The 19,224-nt window shown below is 40.1% G+C and overlaps 1 protein-coding gene and 1 pseudogene across 7 annotated transcripts in view; both read right to left on the bottom strand.

Moving 5' to 3' along the window:
- Positions 1-372: 372 nt before the first annotated feature.
- On the bottom strand, positions 373-5,698 carry LOC129379301 (CCR4-NOT transcription complex subunit 11-like; annotated as a pseudogene).
- Positions 5,699-8,217: 2,519 nt separating this feature from the next.
- The window catches only part of LOC129379298 (abl interactor 2-like), a 30,893-nt gene continuing 19,886 nt past the window's right edge, over positions 8,218-19,224 (bottom strand). For 2 of the 7 annotated variants that reach the window (XM_055060002.1, XM_055060001.1), the window contains 7 exons: positions 16,154-16,309; positions 13,484-13,608; positions 11,926-12,252; positions 10,971-11,129; positions 10,168-10,248; positions 9,858-10,037; positions 8,218-9,028 (listed from right to left, as the gene is read on the bottom strand). In XM_055060002.1, coding sequence (XP_054915977.1) covers positions 8,853-9,028; positions 9,858-10,037; positions 10,168-10,248; positions 10,971-11,129; positions 11,926-12,252; positions 13,484-13,608; positions 16,154-16,309 — 1,204 coding nt within the window. In that variant the 3' untranslated portion in view covers positions 8,218-8,852. The remainder of the gene's footprint in view (positions 9,029-9,857; positions 10,038-10,167; positions 10,249-10,970; positions 11,130-11,925; positions 12,253-13,483; positions 13,609-16,153; positions 16,310-19,224) is intronic. The other 5 variants (XM_055060005.1, XM_055060003.1, XM_055060008.1 and 2 more) reach the window with 4 other exon arrangements.

The following is a 19,224-nucleotide window of genomic DNA, read 5'->3' on the forward strand; positions in this document are numbered from 1 at the left end:
AAAATTAATTCACACTTAAAAATTAATTAAAGCAATTCTGCAAAGAATTGACTGTAAGTCTCCATGGAAACGATCTGATTTTAGCTTTGAAGGAGGAAGTGAAACCATCAGTGTTTTCCAGCCACCGACCTCAGTATGCAACATGATTCTAACCTGATTCAATTTACTCACATTCACCTTATTTAGCATTTAGCACATATGAGCCGCAGTCATTGAATGAGTCACTGGTTCTTGATTTGACACAAGATCGGCAGCTTTCTCGACTTTTTTTAGTAACTGATTAGAATATGAGGCCGTTCTGACATTTCAGGAAATGAGTTCTGAGATAAGTTTAAAGAGTTGGCAATAAAATCAGTTCAGGAGACAAAAAGCTGATTTTTTCCCATTTTTTTTTACTTTTATAGGAAGAGAGAAAACACACAGCGAGACGGTGAGATGCGAGTCAAAAGACTTCACGTCCGATTAAAAAAAATATATATTTACACTATTTACTCTGAGCACAGTGAGGAGCTGCTGGTTTCACTGTGGCTGTTTAACAGGAAGCTGTTCTCTCAACATCTCAAGGCGCCGTTGCGTCTCTTCATTTGGTCGGTTTGGCTTCGGGGGGGTTCTCCCCGGTGTCCAGGGTCTTCAGGAGGCGGAAGAGGCCGGCGGCCTCACGGATGCGGCTGAACTCGATGCAGAAGGCCTGGACTTCGATGAACAGGTCCTGGACGTTGATGATCTTGTTTCGGATCAACGACTGGAGGAAGACGCAGACCAGTCGGACCAGCCGATTCTGGAACGGACGAACCATAGATGAGGAAAAACTGGCACAGTGACCTAACCTAACCTAACCTAACCTAACCTAACCTAACCCTGTCCACATAGAGCCGACGCCTTTTAAAAACTCACATCTTTGCCACATCACTTAAAAAAATTACATCACACATGCATAAGTGAGTTCAGAAAAAATTTTCATCCAGGTGAACTGAATAAAAACGTTGTTTTAAACATGCCAAACCCATAGGGGGCAGTGTTGTACAAAGCTACAACCTATCAGGCAGCCAACCAGATTGCTTCAAAACCACCATGACTTCCTGTTAAGACATTTACATTTCATCAGGAGGTTGATTTGTAAGTTCAACTACTTTTGAATAGTAGTTTAGAATATAAAGATAATAAAACAAGACAATGCTGATTGGGAATCATGTGAAAAACAAGAATATGAATTATTTGTTGCAGACGCTAAAACGCTCTGTTTTCTCATGTTCACATGCAAACATAGTTTTCTCAAATCTCCACTTTGGTCAGAGTTTTTGTAAATAATTGTTTTGATTGATACTAAGGGGGCCAATGGGCCTAAAAATGTCATTTGTTTTCCCAGATGTCCATCTGCATGAGGACCAGGCCTCAGATGTATTCACACCTTGAGAGCATTTCCACTTTATGTCACATTACTACTGAAAATATGTTAAAAAGACTCAGCATAATTCCACTGGAGTGCATCAGTCTTCACAATTAAAGCCAACACCCACCGTCGGGGTACATGCTACTGCTGTGCTTTGATTAGGACGACTTCTAACATCTTCTCCCTGAATATATAATGTAGGATGACCAACACACCTGCATGTACTTGTCCTTGATTTGCTCACACGTGGAGATGCAGTTGGAGATGTAGAGGTGGATAAACTCTGGAGGCAGGTCCACGGCCGTGGTCAGTCTGACGGAGGGAGGAGGAACAACAATCAACCCCAACTAGTAAACAACCGTTCCTTACAGCAACGTGTTGAGGTGCAGCTCAGCTGTTTTCACACAGTAGGAAACAAATCTATCGAGTCAATCATCAAAAGTTCAAAGGGTTTCAACAGGTTTCTCCAACTCAAATTTAAGACTTTTTAATACCATTATGAATGAAATTTAAGACTTGGATCACAACAGAAATGTACACAACAAAAATCACATATTTTATATTTTAAAGTGTCACGTTTTTATTTTTTGTACAGAATTCATGTTGCATCATTTGGGTTTGAGCTCCGTCCAGCTAACTGGTGATAAAGTTACACGTTTCATCTGCTTTTCATGACAGATGAAAAAAAAAAAAAATCCATCTGTCACAGATTTTTTCATCCATGACAGATGAACAAAGCCAGCTAGTCAGCGAGAGTTAGCGGTAGCTTGAAACACTTCGAATCAGAGAACGGAACGGAGATTTCTGAGCGCATCTCAAATTTTTGCCTGACGGAAAAATTCTGTGATAAATATAAACGACATGTAATAATAGATTAAATGCCACGTCTACATTTAAAGGCGTCTGATTAATGTATTGAATGTCAAATTACATATTTTTAATTGAATTTAAGACATTTTAAGGGCTGCATTTTAGATACATGAATTGAAGGCTTTCAAAGACTTTTTAGGAATCATGGAACGGTGATGGAGGACAAAAGAATTTAAACAACTTGAGCGAGAAACTTGGATCAACAGAAAATCTAACCAGGCGGAACATTTACAGTCCATCTAACCATTGTTAGAATTGAGTCTGCAATTGTAATTCAAACCCAACAATTTAATGGCAACTTTAAAATAAAATAATTTACACAAAGAATGCCTCACTAACTTTTTTAACTCGTTGCAGATTTGCTTCTTGTGATTTTTACGTTCTCCATACATCCTGCTCAGTTCAAACAAAAAGAAAGTCTCTGGTCCTGCCCCACCTGTTGACCACCTCCATGGAGTGCAGCGACATGTCCATGTTGACCAGCACTGAGAAGTACTCAGTGATCTGGCTGCTCTGCATCAGCTTCAGCAGCATCTCGATGGCCACCAGCGGGTTGTTCTCCACCAGGTCGGCAGCTTGGCTGGCGACAGTCCGATGTGGTACACCAGCTTGGGGTCCTTCTCCAGCTCGGCCAGCAGCTGCACACAGGACAAACGGCAATCAATTACATTTAACTAAAATGCAAATAACCACATTCAAACTTAACGTGTGAAAATCTCTCATCTAAATCTAATTGATCAAAATGAATGTGTTAAAGTCCTGGCCCTCGAAAATAAATAATAAAAATAGATACTTTGTGTCTGAGCTAAATGAAGCCCGTCTGTGACCCACCTGGGACTGCTGGGGCGGACAGCGGGCTCTTAAAGGCCTTGGACATGATGCGTTTGATCTCCAGGCCTGTGCTGTTCTTCACACACATGGAGCGGTCCCACTGGATGCTGTGGTCCGGCTCGGTCGGGTTCAGCCATGCTAGCTCGTCCTCACACACGTGGAGCGGGGGTGGGGGCCGGATGAACTCCGGCCGGAAGTGACCTGAGCGCAGAACAACCAGGTTACCGTTTGTGAATCTGTCGTTCACAAAGCAGAACATGGAATAAAAAGCAAAGCCTTACTCTCCAGCGGCGGCCGTGGCCCCGTGACCAGAGACTCTATGATCTGATTGGCTACGGAGCTGTCGAATCCTGAGTTGGAGGAGTCTGGGTCTGGGTCGTTCAGGATGCTGGGGAAGCTGGCTTTGCTCTGAGTGGGCAGCTCCGACTGACGCTCTGCGAAGCGAAGACGCACACACTTGATCCTCCGATCTCAATTTGTGAACTTACCTCCAACACAAGGATTCAACTGGCGTCTGCTGACCTGCTAAAGCTAGCTGCAACTGATGTCAATGGACTGGGGCATGTTGGTAATGTCCATGCAGGACACCTGTCTGGGCGTCTTCTTGAACAGATCTCTGGGCGGTGCCAGCATCAGCTGGGACAGGAAGAACTTCTCCGGTTGGGTGATGGGCGGCAGGAAACCTGGACATACAAAACGGACACAAGGCATTCAGTTAAAGATGTTTAGATGACAGATAAAACCTAATTCTGAACATGAACGCTCCAAAATGTTGACAATCTAATAGGGGCTTTCTAATCCAGAAATGCTATTTTGTGTCAGACACACGCACAAAAGCATTCAGAAGGGCATATTTTTTGTCAAGGAGAAGGGTTTTCTAGCACCATCTAGTTCTATATGTACACATCCCTGAATAAAAATTATTAGAAAGAAGGATGAAGGTATTAAATACTCTTTACAAACATCTTTTCTTCAGTATCCAAAGAAATAATGCTGCTAAAAAGCATCATTATCTAGCCGTTATTTATGAAAGTTTAGTTACAAAAATTTGGATTTATTTTCAGACCAACATAGTGGATCAGAAATTTTTTGCAGTTTGAATTAACACCATATTATTCTGCGTAAACCACCAGGACCAAGAGAGTATTAGGATCGTAGTAAGAAAAAATAAAAATGATAAGAATTATTTGAAAAATGTATTTGCCCTATGGGATCAATAAAGTTTTCTTAATAAAATCGTAATATTGCAAGACTAAACTCATATTTAGGCCTGTCCAATAAGCCATAAATCAATTAGCTGCATGATAAACTAAAACAGGACGACAAAAGTTTGCAGTCTGGTGCTTTGGTCTCAAAGAACTATTTTCTAAGGGCAATTTTGTATACAGAGACTTCAACGATAAATTTTATTTGTCTTTGTATTTACTTTGAACATTTCAAATGTCTTCCAGCTCCAGTGGGAAATGTTCATTAAAATTTAAGACTTATTAATTTTTGAGAATGGATCATTATTATTATTATCATGCCATAATATTTTATGAAAATTGTACCAAAAAACAATATTACCGTTAATCACGATTCTGGGACAATTTATTGTCCAGGAAAGTCTGTTATCGACAATATCTTTTTGAGAGTAATGTCGGAATATTACCAAAATAAAGTTGTAATATTATGAGTTTATTATCGTATTATTTCGACTTTATTGATCCACTTGACTATCTTCACCTCATTTATGTGTTTCATCTCCTTAGGTTCAAAGTCCCTCTTGAGTTAAAAATATAAAAACTAACCAAAACAAATGAACAGATCATAGCCCTACCTGACAGCACCTTCTCCTGCTGCTCGTCTCCCGGCGCGGGGTTCAGTAAGTGGGCGAACACAGCCGCGAACGGGTTGGCAGCCAGCGGCTCGGTCCTGTACATCTCCCAGAGCAGGTAGAGGGCGGTGAGCCGCTGCGGGGAGCTCGGCAGCAGGTCGGGCTGCTGGAGTAGCATGACCAACACCGACCCTATCCTGAAGTGCTCCGCCTTCCCGAAGTAATGGTGGAAGTGGGTGGAGAGGTTTTCGAAGGTGTTGGAGCAAGCCTCCTCCGAGATGATGCTCAGCAGGTTCGACAGTTCCTTTGGGGCGAGAGTCATTGTGGTGGTCTCTCACCCGGTTTTGTTCTGCTTTAGCGTTAGCTCCCTTCGTCTTCAAAAAACAAACAAACAAACAAAAAAACCAAAACGACGTATTTCTAAATGAATAAAGATACAATAAAGTATCTTGGTCGAGAAATGTTAATTCATGTTTGAGTATGTTGAGAAAACACCATAAAAATATTGACTCGGCATTAGCATCCTGAGCTATGCTAGCAATAACTTACCATGGTTTACATGGTAATGCTAACTAAAAACAGACGGAGAGGTCAGTCAAAAACCTGACATTGCGACCCAAGAAGTTACTATGAACAACTCCGTGACTACAATTTGTCGTATAAAACCAATAAAGCCTCACTGAATCGGACATGGGAGCCAAAAAGCGTTTGACGGCCTTAAAATTTGGTTTCTGGAGAATCTAGCCGTTTAAATTTGAGATAGGACACTTCCGTTGAGTTGCATCATGGGACATGTAATTTCATTGTATGGAGTTTCACATTTAATTTAAAATGAAAAGTAGGTCTTAAGTGCAATTTTTATCACGCGCGTGAGGTGAAGAAATACAAATAGTTATGCTTTATGAAAGCTTTTCATTTTTAACCACCATTATGAAAGCGTGAACCCCAGATTCCCTTCGCCTTGTTTGCTAATATCAGTTTACCCAGAGGTCCTTACGACACAACTTCCTCTTTTTGTCCTGTCAAAATAAAATCTGGAAAACTAGAAGATGAATTAACTTCAAGATACTATCCCGTGGTGTACGTTTTTACACCAACATATACATTGGAAATAAATGTATGAAGTTGCACAATAGGACTTTACAAAGAAATAAATAAAATTAAAAAAATTATTTTATTATTAAGAATTTACCTGGTACACTCATGTGTTGTTCATATTCATGTTTGTTACCAGCTGATTACTTTTGTAGTAGAAAGTAATAAATAACAGTTTATTTTCTAACAGTAAATGTGCGAGAAAGAGACAAGAAACAAGGAAGGATGTTAAAACATTTATTAGTAATTTCCTTTTGTTTTCTGTCTTACAAAACAGTAATGTGCTCAGAGTTCAGGTTCCGTTTTGAAAGCAGAAAGCTCGTCCAGAGAACACGTTGCACTGGGAAGATGCAGGAACACCACGGAAAACACGTAACAAAGAACCCCCCCCAAAAAAACTCAACAAGGACTGAAGACATGAAGCAAAAATATAGATGTTTTTCATCTCAGTTCAAATTCAGTCTCCTACAAAAAATGAGTGCACAACAACAAAAAAATATAATAATAATAATAATGATGATAAACTCCTCAAAAATGCTTCAAATCACAAATTAATTGTGCTTAGTGTTGATCCAAAAAATAACATACACAAGCTTAAATGTGATTATTGAGATCCTGGGAAACATTTCAAAGATAAAACATGTTTTGAGCATCAGATTTGTTGAAGGAGTCTGTACCGTTTCACGGTTAATTTCTCCGTCGGCATTTTCTTTAAAGGGATGCTGCAGCAAAAGCAAAGTTGCCAAGATGACGTATTGATTAGAAGCATAAACAAGCTCCTTCGTGATGTCACATTGTGCACAGATTTTCATAAATATTTCAAGTCATCTTTTCTAGTTCCTCTTTAAAATGCCTCTTGAAACACTGCACAGGAATATACTGTTTTTAAAAAAGGTCCAGCTTCACAAGTTTGGTTGTGATTCATACACAGATACCTGCATTCTCATCACGTCACACACAAACGTACATTTGGCACAAAATATCCGCCTGCATCTTTGACACGCTGCAAAGTCCAAACACTCCGCAGCGCTGTTAAAGGAAACAAAACACAGAACTGCACAAGAACAGAGCACTTCAGACGAAGAACCAGACAGTAAAACAGTAAAAAAGAAAATTAAAAAATCCACTACAAAGACAGATATTGTGAAAATAAAATAGTAAATACACGTGTCAGTTATATATATGTATATATATATCAGGCATGCAGGCAGTCACGCTGTAAACTTTAAAACTGGCGACAGGTTCAGAATCTCCACCTGGCAAATTGTTTGGGTTCACTTCACCACCACAGAGACAGTCTGAAACATGGACATCCATCACCAAAGATTTCTGATTTGCTGTTAGCCTGAGAGCGGTTTGCAATCTGGGCTTGCATGTTTTGATTTATTGCAATATAAAAAAAATTAAACGGCTGCTTTCTGCCTGTGCAATGTGAAGGTAAATGGGGGTTCTCCACTTTGAGTATTTTATTGTTTTAGTGCTTTTCTGCTTGAGTTTGTGTTGGTTTGTAGTGTGTGTGAGGAAACCTTGTTTTGTCACAAATGCACTACTTTTTAAAAATCCATTCTGCCCCAAAACGCCGTCATAACCGTCAGTACTGAAAACCAGTGTTTTTAAAAGTGTGACCCGCCAGGGGGCGCTAAGGGAGCCTCAGACAGTTGGAGGGAAGATGAGGAAGAAAAAAAAATGGAATCCCAGACATGTTTGAATGAGGTTTTCTTTATGAAAGCTAATGTGTTTTTCAATCATTATTGAAAATATAAGTTAAAATAACATCAGTTGAAATCGAAAAAAAAATCATTTTGTCTGTGTTAAAATTCACTGGCTCAGTCGGTAAAATCTTCTCGATTCTAATAATCGCAAGACAGAAAGAACCCCGATAAAAATAGTCATTAAGTATCTTTTCTTTTGTCCTTTGGCACTTACTCTCCTCATGGCAAAATGCAAATGAAAAAAAAAAACAAACAAAAAAAAAATAAACATATGGTAAAGTTACATTAGAAAGTTAATACTGAGGAAACAAAAATCTGACACAAACTAAACAGATTCTCACACACCTTCAAAAGGTCCAGCAAACAGTTGTGCTGCTTCAACCTCATCAGATTAAAGCGTTAAAAACTCTATGACCGAACAGGTGCAAACTTTTACTTTTAGGCTAAATCGAGAAGGAAAAGTGCAGCAGGGAAAGTCGATAACACTTCACAATTACGTTATGTTTTGTTTGACTATGAAGTCAAATCCAAACCAACTACAATGAGGTTTGTGGTTGAAATGTGACAAAATGCGAAAAAGGTCATGAATAATTGTGCAAGGCACAGTGTGCAACTTTTGGAAAGGCCAAGAAGATTTTTTTTTTTTGCCATGCGTATCTGTTCCAATAATTCTACACTGATTTATGACCAATATAACGGGAAAATGTGGAAGAAAAAGAAGAGTTTTCTCAGGAGTATTTCCACACTGGCTTCTCGCTATCTTTTGTTACTGTGTGTCTGTATTTGTGGTAAGAACGAATGAAGAACTAGCATTCTGATGAATGGATTTACTCACAGCTAAAACATGTTGTGTATTAGCAAGTTATTAACTTATTAGTAAAACATGACCAGCCTCGTGTGCAGATCACCTGAAATTCACCGGAGATAAATGGAGTGCATTTTGAAGATAATCTGGGAGATTAAAACACTTTGTAACAAGCCAACGAAAACAATAAATAATCAGATTATCCAACTGAATTGAATAGTTTGAACCTAAAGGAGAAACATATAAAAAGCCGGCCAAAGTTCACCTTTACTGCTCAAAGGAAGTGAGTCGCAGATTAAATAAACTCCACCTATGAGCGAGACCCAGGCGGTTTCAGTCGGCGTAGTGCATGATGGACTCGACATAGTTTCCTGGGAAGAGGCCGGTGGTGGCGTTCATCACCCCTTCGAACCATCCGTCCTCGTTCTTTTTGACAACGTAAATGATCGCTCCTTCCTGAAAGGAAAGCTCGTCCTCCTTGTCTGCGGTGTAATCATACACAGCCACCACTGGAGGGCGATACAAAAAAAAGGTCAAGTAAATATATTTTGTACTGTGGCAGCAGCTGCTTTCTGTTACAAATCTGTGGGAAACTTAGTCAATATTCCGTTAAAGTTGTAAAAAAAAAAACACAATTATGCAATTGTGGTGTTTCCGTTAAATAAGAAACTCAAATAAAATCACACTTTAATAAGCTTGTTCACATGTTACAGTAAGTTATTAAAAAAACATGTCGCGCAATCATCCTCCTATCACTTCCTGTTGACGTCATTTTCACCGGTAGTAACATCAGATGGTTGATTACGACACTTATGTGATGCAAATAAATTGTTCCTATTGTAGTTTTGTGAAATTTCAATAGCACAAAAACCTTGTCCCGAAAAACGAGATATTTCGAAATTGCTGTGTTTCCATAAAGTAAATTTATATTCAAAATTCCGCTTTGTACAATTAAATGGTCAATGGGAACGCAGCTAATTGCAGTTTGACAAAATACACTAATTTTGATACGGTGAACAAACCGCGTCATCCTTGTGCAAGAACTTTGTATTGGAAAACTGTCATTTTTTTAAATTGACATGTTTCCACTAAGTCAATTTCTTTTCATAATTCCATTTTGCGCAGTCATATGATCAACGGAAATGAAGCTACTGTTGGTAAAAAAAAAAAGCTGCTTGTGTTCAATCCACTTTGTTAAAAATAATCCTGAAGAAGAATAAAACAATTGTAATGATGGTAAAAGTGTAATCTTGCTGTAAAACGGGATTTATGGCTGATGTGACTAAATAGTCCCAACAGGTATGAAATCCAAAAACTGAGGGTATTTCTGTCTCATACCTTTCTCCAGGTAGCTTCTGGGGGCCCACGGCGGGTCCTCTTCGGCGTACGGATCGCTGTACTCCACTACTTTAGAGTCTTCCTCACCAAGTCCGTCCTCTAAAGGTTTCGGGGTGGACGGAGTCTCATCAGGCCCTGAAGGGGTGTCTGCTAACGGTTGAGGAGGAGGAGCCTCTGTAACTGTTGGTGAAGGGATGTTTTAGGGATGTTTTAGCGAATAAATGATCAACCATCAGCATCAGTGAACAAACACATTCATGTTGGTTTGTTTGTGAAACGACCAAAACTCAACAGGGACTGTTAGACTCACTGGATTCTTGAACTCGAGCAACGAAACCCATCAGAGGCAGCTGAGGGGTGAACTGCAGGAGCGATGGAGGCGGAGGCGAGGCTGCAAACACACAGGAGTCGACCAGGACTTCAAACAACCAGTGTAAAATTGCTGAGAAGATCCAGCATACATTTGTAAATAAGACAAAATATCCCTTTAAAATCGTAATTCTGACTGTTAGACAAAAGTTAGAATCTCAGAAACCACCCCTCGGGTTCAGAATCCAATATGTGCACATAAAAACTAGTTACATTTGTATATATCGCAGTATTTAATAGCACTCCTGACAGTTTGTACTCTTGAAAATGTCCCTTTTATATTTACACAGCTAAACTGGTAAAAGGTTGACACCAAAACACATAACCTGTTACTTTTCTAACGTCCAACTAGAAAACTCTCGACTCTAGAGTGCTGTCATTCCCAAATCTGAGCTCTGACTTTATCATACAAATCACCTCTACGCTAAAATCAGAAATTTCTCATTGACTTTTATGTTTATACTATTGAAATCAGAAGTTTACATGCACCTTTCAAACTAACCAAAAGCAAGAGACGTTTGGTTTAACCTCAGACAATGAGGGAAAAAATGGTGTGTGTCTTTTTAGTACGTGTATGTAAACTTCTGGTTTCACCTGTAATTGTGTTCCAAAACAGACTTCTGCTTTATCAGGACTTAATTTCTACAGAATCAGTGTTTATAAACTGCTGCCAAAACGAGGTTTCAAAGACATCCTTCTGTCATATTTTCAGCAATTAGTAAACTTGAGTGTTGAAAGGCTAACCTGGGCTCTGGTTGTAGTAGGGTCCTCCATTGACGTGGTTGGTTATCGGCTGACCAGTCACAGAAGGGGGTCGGCGGTATGGAAGTGACCCCCCAACCTGTGGGGTCTGTTGTCGAGGTTGGGGCCGGTTCATGCTGTAGAATTGGGGGACGAAGGGACCTGACGCACCAGAGAGGAACTCTGTTACAAATCTTAAGAAATGTTGATGTAAACTTTCATTTCTTGCTTGTTTAAAAGGAACCTGGAGTGGATTGAACAAGCTTTGTCTCCCTCTGCTGGCAGTGAAAGCAACTACACACAGTTGTTATCCAAAGATCTTTGGAAAGTTTGTGAGGAGGAAAAAGGCAACCAAGGGGTCACATTTTATCAGCTCTCTTTCTTAAGGAAAATGGATGTGAAGAGAATAAACTAAGGGTGCATTCAGACCAACCCTGAATGCAGGTCCGCTTTTATCGAACTCTTGTTTGTTCGTCTAGAAAGTCCAGTTCGTTTGTGAACGCACATTTAAACTCTAATGTGGTCTCGGTTCGGTTGACGTGAACTCTGGTACGGTGCAAATGCCAAGCGAACCGGAGACAACTCCAAGAGCAAGAAGTGGACTAAAAGGCAGGGCATTCTGGGTAAATAAAACCAAAACAAAGGTGTGAGTCTCGTGCCAGCAGGTGAATGGTTTGTGATCTTTTGAAAACGACAAAAGAGACCACTCCATTTTTGTCAACATTTTACAAAAGAAGGAAGTTGCACTCCACTCGTGTTGTTTCCTTCAGTGGTTCTCGGTGCAGCGCCCCCCTGGTGGAGAGGCTAACAGGTTTTTCAACAGGTTTGACATCTAAAAATGTAACAAATGTTGCAATTTTGGTGCCCAAATGAACCAAGTCTACTGGACTCAGGTATTAAAACACCTTTTTAAAAAAACTTGGGTTTGAGTCGCTGAAGTGTTCTGGGACAAACTCACCTTCAGCAGGTGAAGAAGAGGTGGAGAGTGAAGGAGGAGGAGGAGGAGCAGGAAGAGGAAGAGAAGACATTTGGGACTGGCCTTCAGAGGTGCTGGGAGAAGGGTTAGGAGGCGGGGAGGTGTTGGTGTTCGGTACGTTTGTTTGGGAGTTCGTGTGAGGAGACGGGTCGGCTTGGTGTGCGGGTGAGTTTGGTGGTAGGGGTGCGTTAGGCTGAGTTAAGGTGGCAGTGGAGGAGGAAGAGGAGAAAGAGGAAGGAGTCGGCGAGGGAGAAGGGGAGGAGTTTGGAGCTGTGGACGAAGAGCTGGACGGTCCAGCAGTCGGGGAGACTTGGGGAAGACGAGAAGGAAGAGAAAGAGGAGCTAGTTAGGAAGGAAGGTTAAAGCAGGGAATGAGGGAAGAATAAAGACAAGGTGTCTGTAGGTTTCACCAACTCAAATTTACGACTTTTTAATACCATTATGAATGTAATTTAAGAACTGCATCTCCACAGAAGAGTACAAACTTTGTCCAACCAACTGGTGATTCATTAATAGTGCCCCATGATAGATGCAAAGAAGCTAGCTTGCTAGCTATCTAGCAAGCAAAGGTATGTTAGAAGTGATTTAGTATTACAATGCAATGATATCTGAGAGTGACTTAGACTTTGCCTGACAGAAAAGACTATGAGGGGGAAAAACATAAAATATACAGGATTAAATAGTCCTGTCATGACAAAATTTAAGACCTGTTATTATGGACAATGATGTTGCTGCAGGACCTGTTCAGTAGCACAGCTGCAGCTGCAGCGTATGCATACGATGCATACGATTTAGCACCAAATCGTATGCATTGATTCTCCGCAAACATCCTGCAGCTACAAACCTGTAGAAGTATTACACAGAGAAACCCATTTGTGTGTCTTTAAGGATAAAGATTTAGTGGATGCAAAGTGGGTGTGGGCAGAAGGGCAAAGATCATTTCTTATTGCTGTTCTCCATGTAGAATTGAGCTGCCAGTGACCCTTAGGGGACAGTAGAGCCCCATCTCAGCTGGTTGGATACTTCTTCTAGGTAGGACAGAATTAAAAAATTTCCATCTTTGATTATTTCTCCTGTTGAAAGATTTATTCTTTTGGTTTGGTGTTATTTTATTGAGTTTTCTTTTGAAGAAAAGAAAGCTAATTATTTTGTTTAATTATTTAAACAGTTAGTCTGGGAAAAACTGACTGTTTAGTTTAGAATTCAAACAAAGAAGCGCAACAAAATCATACACTTCATAACAGTTTTTGGGGTGTGGGAGCTAAAACTGCCACTTCACGAGTTCTGGGGGGAACATATTTACAAACTTTTTTTTAATCTTAAATGCAAAATGTATATATTTGTATAGTAATGGCTTAATTGCTGCTTTGAGTATGTTATTCTTCCAGAAAATAGCCTTTTTTAAGCCTACTCTAGATTAATCCGTTACTAAATTATTTGACAGTTATTTTATTAATCGTTTTAGCGCGACCAATCCGATTAATCGTTTCAGCCACACATCGTCCCCTGCAGCTGTGACATTAAGCAGGTGTCCTGTTACCTGGGAAAGTGGAGGGCGGGGACGGCGTTGGCACGGCGATGGGAACGCCCACGCTGCCACTGCCGCTGTTCTCCCTGCTGCTGCTGCGACTGCTGCTGCTGGGGTGACTGCCTCCGCTGCTGCCACTGCGCACACACACGCACGCACGCACGCATGCACGCACACACACACACACACACACAAACAAAGGAAGATCAGTGCTGTGGAGACAGGTGTTCCAGCTGCAGGTTGGGCAAAATGAAACTAATCCACATTTGAACTGGAATCAAAATTTTTGCTTGTTAAAAACTGCTAAACGTTTTTAGCGACATGAAGCTTTTCAAAAAAGTTTGCAGACAGGAACAGGACATAAAATAGTGAAAACTGCACGTCCTTAGACGGTTGGCATGGCGATGGAGACGGGACGACAAACAGAAGTCTGTAAAGAGGAAGTCCAGCGAACAGCAGTAGCAGGTTCAGGTTAATGGCAGCAAAGAAGACATGAATAAACAAGCAGACAAGAACATGCAATCTGATTGGTTCAAAGCTGGAGGATGAAAGAATGTGTTGATCGTATGGGAAAAAGAGCTGACAACTATTTACATCTAATAAATATAAAAAGGAAGAAAATAACCAAAGCATCAGATGAAAAGTACTTTTACACTAACATGCACCTTGTCAAACTTGGCAAGTTTTATTTTTATATGTTCTCAAACCACTGCATTGCGTAATGTGGTGTAAACTCTTTACCAAACATATAATAAAATAATCTAACAATTAACAGACGTAAAGTCCTTTAAATTCCAAAGGGAAATTAAATATTGTCATAGCTCATATCAAAGTATCTTGAAAGAGTTGCAATGACTCTCCAGCAGGACTAAAGACTTTTGTTTTATGTTGGAGGCAAAACTTTCTGCTTTGTTAGAAATGACCATGTTAGAGCATCAGGACAAGCCCAGCAGATAACACTACCGTTCAAACAAGTGCTGGCTAAGACAAAAAAAAAAAAACACATTTCCATTTGAGTCTCAAATTCCAGGGGAAGTTTCTTTGAATTCTTTTAGCCTTGAACTTGGAAACTTGTACTTATGAGTGAGAGGAATTGCACAAATAAAACCCCCATAATTCATCCAGACGTGTCGTTCAAAAGGATTACGATGTAAAAACACGACAAACTGAAAAGAATCCAAGTCTTTGTGGTACTTACTGCAACACAATTCACTGGCTTAAAATAAAGAAAAGCATAACACTTCTCTATTACTAATGAACCACAAAAGTGCCAGAAATATAATAATTGTTTTCATTTTCACAACTGCTTCCAAAATCAAGGCACTTCTTTTCTGCTCTAACCATAAAGGACTGAACAAAATGTTTCCTGCTGGAATTGAGGAAAACAATCAATGAGATCGAACAAATGCACGACTGAAGATGAAACAAAGAAAATCAGTTAGTCGGATGTAAGCAGACAGTTAGCACAATGTGACATTTAAACAAAAAGAAAAAACTTTGCACATAAAAAGCCAGAAGCAAAAGCAGTAGAGTGAACAGCAGCAGGTTTTAGACAAGCCAAGAAGCAAGCCATGGCACAGAGTGATGAAACCAAGCCGAAAGCAAAATCCCACAGGAAGACGGAGAAGTCATGAGCAAAGATTAAGTGAAAATTCACAGGAGTCTCAAGGTTTTCTGTAAAATGTCTCAGGGTCAGATTCTAAATGTGGATGAATAATTATCTTTCCTGGATCTGTCCACATGTTAGCGTTATTTGTTTCAGCCACTTACAAACAGATTATAACTGCGGTGGCCACAAAGTAGTGATAAACTGCGTCCAAAACAATGTGAATATCTTAAATTCAAAATGTTTGCTCATGTTCAGTAAAAGTGGTAACTTGGTAGAATAGCTGTAAATGGAGGCACTGAGGCCTAAAAACATGAAAGGTGCTAAGATGAACTAAAAGGCAACATTTAGTCTCAGCTGAAGCAGAAAGTTATCAAAACGTTTTATTCAACACATGCCAGTTTAGTTTGGGAATATTGCACCAGCTTAAAGTGCATTGGAATTTTCTGCAGTTTTCTGGCCGATTGTTGATTACCGATCTTTAAGAAGTCTGACCTGCCGCTTCCAATTTAGTTCAACACCTATGTCTTTTGTCTGAAAATACACTAAATATAGCAACACAATTGTTGAGTTGGCCAGTGGGGTGACTGTCATTAACAGAGGTTGATTTATCGGCCGGCCGATTTATCAGTCCAACAATAATCGTAATAAATGAGCTGAATCAGCGATTATGTTCACACCCCAAGAAACTGAATTATAGGCTTTCATTAGCAAAAAGCCAAAATCATCAAAAGTTAACATAAATAGTTGCTTGAAGTATTTCCTCTGTGTGTAATGTATGCAAAATAAATTTAATTTAAGAAATAAATGTACTTTTGAGGATGTGTTAACTTATGAAGTTACTTCAAAATACTGCAAGTCACTTTTTATGACTAAAATAAATTCTGCTTAAAATAAAAGCACCATAATCTGTGATTTAAACCACCTCTAAAGCTCTGCTTCCAAACTGAACGTGACTGTGTTGAACATCAGGAATTTTTGAGTTTGAAAGAACAATGGGATTAGTAGAGCAAGAGCAGAGGAAGTAAATCGGAAACGCAGTTCTTTCAGTCACGTCTGAACTCTGACCCGACTACCTGTACGTGCGGGGTCGCTGGTTCAGGGTGGCGGTGCGGACCGGACTCGGAAGCTGTCCAGCACCCGAATTGTTTCTCGTCGGGCTGGAGGCATAATCATTGGGCACGACGGGAGGGCGTACCGGCTCCAGTGTCCTGTAGGGGGAGTTCTTGTGCCTGTGCGTGCAAGACGTAAAGGTGAGGAAGAGGTTCGCACAGGAGCGCAGACCTGCGGCGTTGGTCATCTGTCCCACTGTGTCACACTCATTTTTATTTTGGGCCATGTCAAGATCATGAATGTTCTTAAAGGGCCGGTGGTGCCAAAGTGTACTGATAAAACCCATCAACAAACTGTTAAAATATTAATATATAGCTATAAGTTCAATAAGTACTCCTTAAAATTAGATACTATCAAACATCTCACATCGATCAGTTCTTTCAGAATTTCATGATTGTTTTGGTGATACTGCTGTTTACAAACAATTATGCAATAGTGTGAAAAACTGCACAGATCTGTTGAATTTGTGTGAATTTTCAAGGAATTGCAAAAAAAACAAAAAAAAAAAACAAAACAAAAACAACAACAACAAAAAACGGTGGGATTGATTGATACAATTTGGTGTAGGGACTGTGGAGGGCCACACATAAAGCTTCGGCGGGTCGGATTTGGCCCCGGGGCCTTGAGTTTGACACCAACATATTCTGTTAAGGAGCCACAAGGGGGCACTGCACACCTTTTTTTTTACCCTTAAGAAGTTCTAGTAAGTGGTTAGCTCTAACGACAGCTCCTACTGTTTAATAGTCGTGGTAAGAAAACTACAGCAGAGTGACACTGGCTCCCTCTTGCTGTAAAAGAAAAGTCAAGCCAACTTTAAAGGTCAGGATGTATTTTTAGACAATTACTCCTGCAGCTCAGCAAAACTGTAGAAATGTAGGACATAAAAGCGGAACAAAAAGACTCCACAGTTTAATGATACATTCACAATAAAAACCAATCTTCCACGTTGAACCCCTCCAAAAAAAATCAAAGTTAGGTATTAATATAAACACAGAAAGCACAATTAAAAATGAAAAAAAAACAATTTTAAGACTTAATGAGCACAGAGTCTGTTAAAAACTCTGCACCCACGGTTGAACAAACATGAGGCCAAACAAAGGGAGTCATTGTTAGCCGAAGTAAAAGCTGGTGATGAATGGAGCGTTTCTCAGGCAGGATAAGAAACATCTATTTGCTACAATGCTGAAGCAGCCATGTGGGTGTCTCTATTCTAGATCTCCCGAGCTCACCACGTTTTTTTAATCCCGGCTGAATGCCGCTTTTTCACTGGAACAGAACGCGTGCAGAATGTACAAAAATGACTCAACGTTCCTCTCGGTAGTTAGTTAATGCAGGGAAGAAAAAGAAAAGAAAAGTGTGTGTGCTGTCAGAAGGAGCGGTTTGTCGGCAGCGTGTCGCCGACTTTCTGCTGTGCGTTTGTCCGCTCCCCGCCGGCCTGTGGGGAGCGGACAGAGAGGCAGACCCGTTGGCCCGGTTCTGACCAACCGCTGAGCTGCTTCTGTCCGCCGCGCTGAGAAACCGCACTTTGGATCAAATAGTGCAGATGGAGAGGTGTTGATGGAAAGAAAGCTGGAGATTATCTACTACTTTTCACAACATAAAGCACCAACACAACCTTTAATGGGGTGTATTGTTTTAAAGGTTCTGTCATTATGCTATTATTTAACCACTAACGCTGCCGATTGAGGGTGAAACAGCCGGTTGATCAGCGGGTTGCAGGAAACTGGAAGGGACATAGAGAGACAAGAGGAGACGCCTGCTGACTCTGGCAGCTCAACCTTCCTAGCTCCATATGTATACAGTTTTTTACACCTCCGTATTACAATCACAACCTTTAAAACTGCGGTATATAATATTTGGTGGAGCTCTCACTAAAAATCAAGCTCCTTCTGCTTTCTCCTTGTTGTTCTAATGCCATCTGCAGAAATCCAATGCAAACAATCAGAAACAACCAATCAAAGTCAGAAGGAGGGTCTTAGCCCTGTCAATCAACATGTGTACACACTGCTAAATGTGCTAATGATGGGGAAACAACTTTACATTTTAGGAAAACTGTTTATCTGTCGTCATCAGTGGTCATGCTAACTAATCTTAGCATTCTGCTGTGTGGAACAGAGAGAATGGGAGAGGGTGTTAGCAGGGCATACACAGGCATACTTGGCGGCGCTAAGACCCTTCTGCTGTCTCTGATTGGTTGTTTTTCACTAGGAGTGGTGCATTTCTGTAGATGGCAGTAGAACTGCAGGGAGCTTGATTTTTTTCACAGAAAATCTGTCTGATGTTCTACTGTGTCACAGTTTTAACAAATATGTAAAAAGAAAACAAACATATTATTATATTTTTATAAAAGTTACATACTCTAGCTTTAATGAAAAAAAACAATGTATAGCTTAAGAAATATTTTACATATTAAAATAGGAAAACTGAGGTATACATTTGTGTTTAACCCTCTCTGATCTGATAAATAAAGTTCAATGAACCCAACTGGCTTTAGAAATCTAAAAATACAGCCAGAGCTGCAAAAGAATCTCTTAAAATGTTGGATGGATCATTTTTCAGGGCCCTGCTGATGAAACATGCTGGTTTAAACGCCCACCAGACACCGTTGTTTCATAGAACATAATTGTGGTGTACTTTTTGATGCCCGTCAAACAATACAACAATGTGCATCTCTATCTAGCTTAGTAGCCTGACTGTCAGTGAGAACATACAGAAACAAAGGACCTGAAGGAGGATGGTAACATAAAAAAAGACAGATAGTGAGAAAATGTCAAAGGCTTGACTTTTGTATTTTAGCTGCCAATTGTTTGTTTTCAGCACTTTGTCTCTACAATTCCTAAATGAAGAGTGTCCCAATTGGTATATGAATCATATATTGAGTCTGGGTGACAGTATGATGAAATGCGACACTGAAAGACTCACCAAAATCCGGCTTTTGCTCAAATGTTTGAGGTTTGGACTATTTCAGAAGAGGAAAATGAGACTTTCTTTTTGTGTCCTCGGTCAGAGCAGCGGTTAGCTTGGAAGAGTCAAC

Source organism: Poeciliopsis prolifica, unplaced genomic scaffold (genome assembly GCF_027474105.1).
Source record: "Poeciliopsis prolifica strain line A6 unplaced genomic scaffold, Auburn_PproV2 SCAFFOLD056, whole genome shotgun sequence".
NCBI lineage: Eukaryota > Metazoa > Chordata > Actinopteri > Cyprinodontiformes > Poeciliidae > Poeciliopsis > Poeciliopsis prolifica.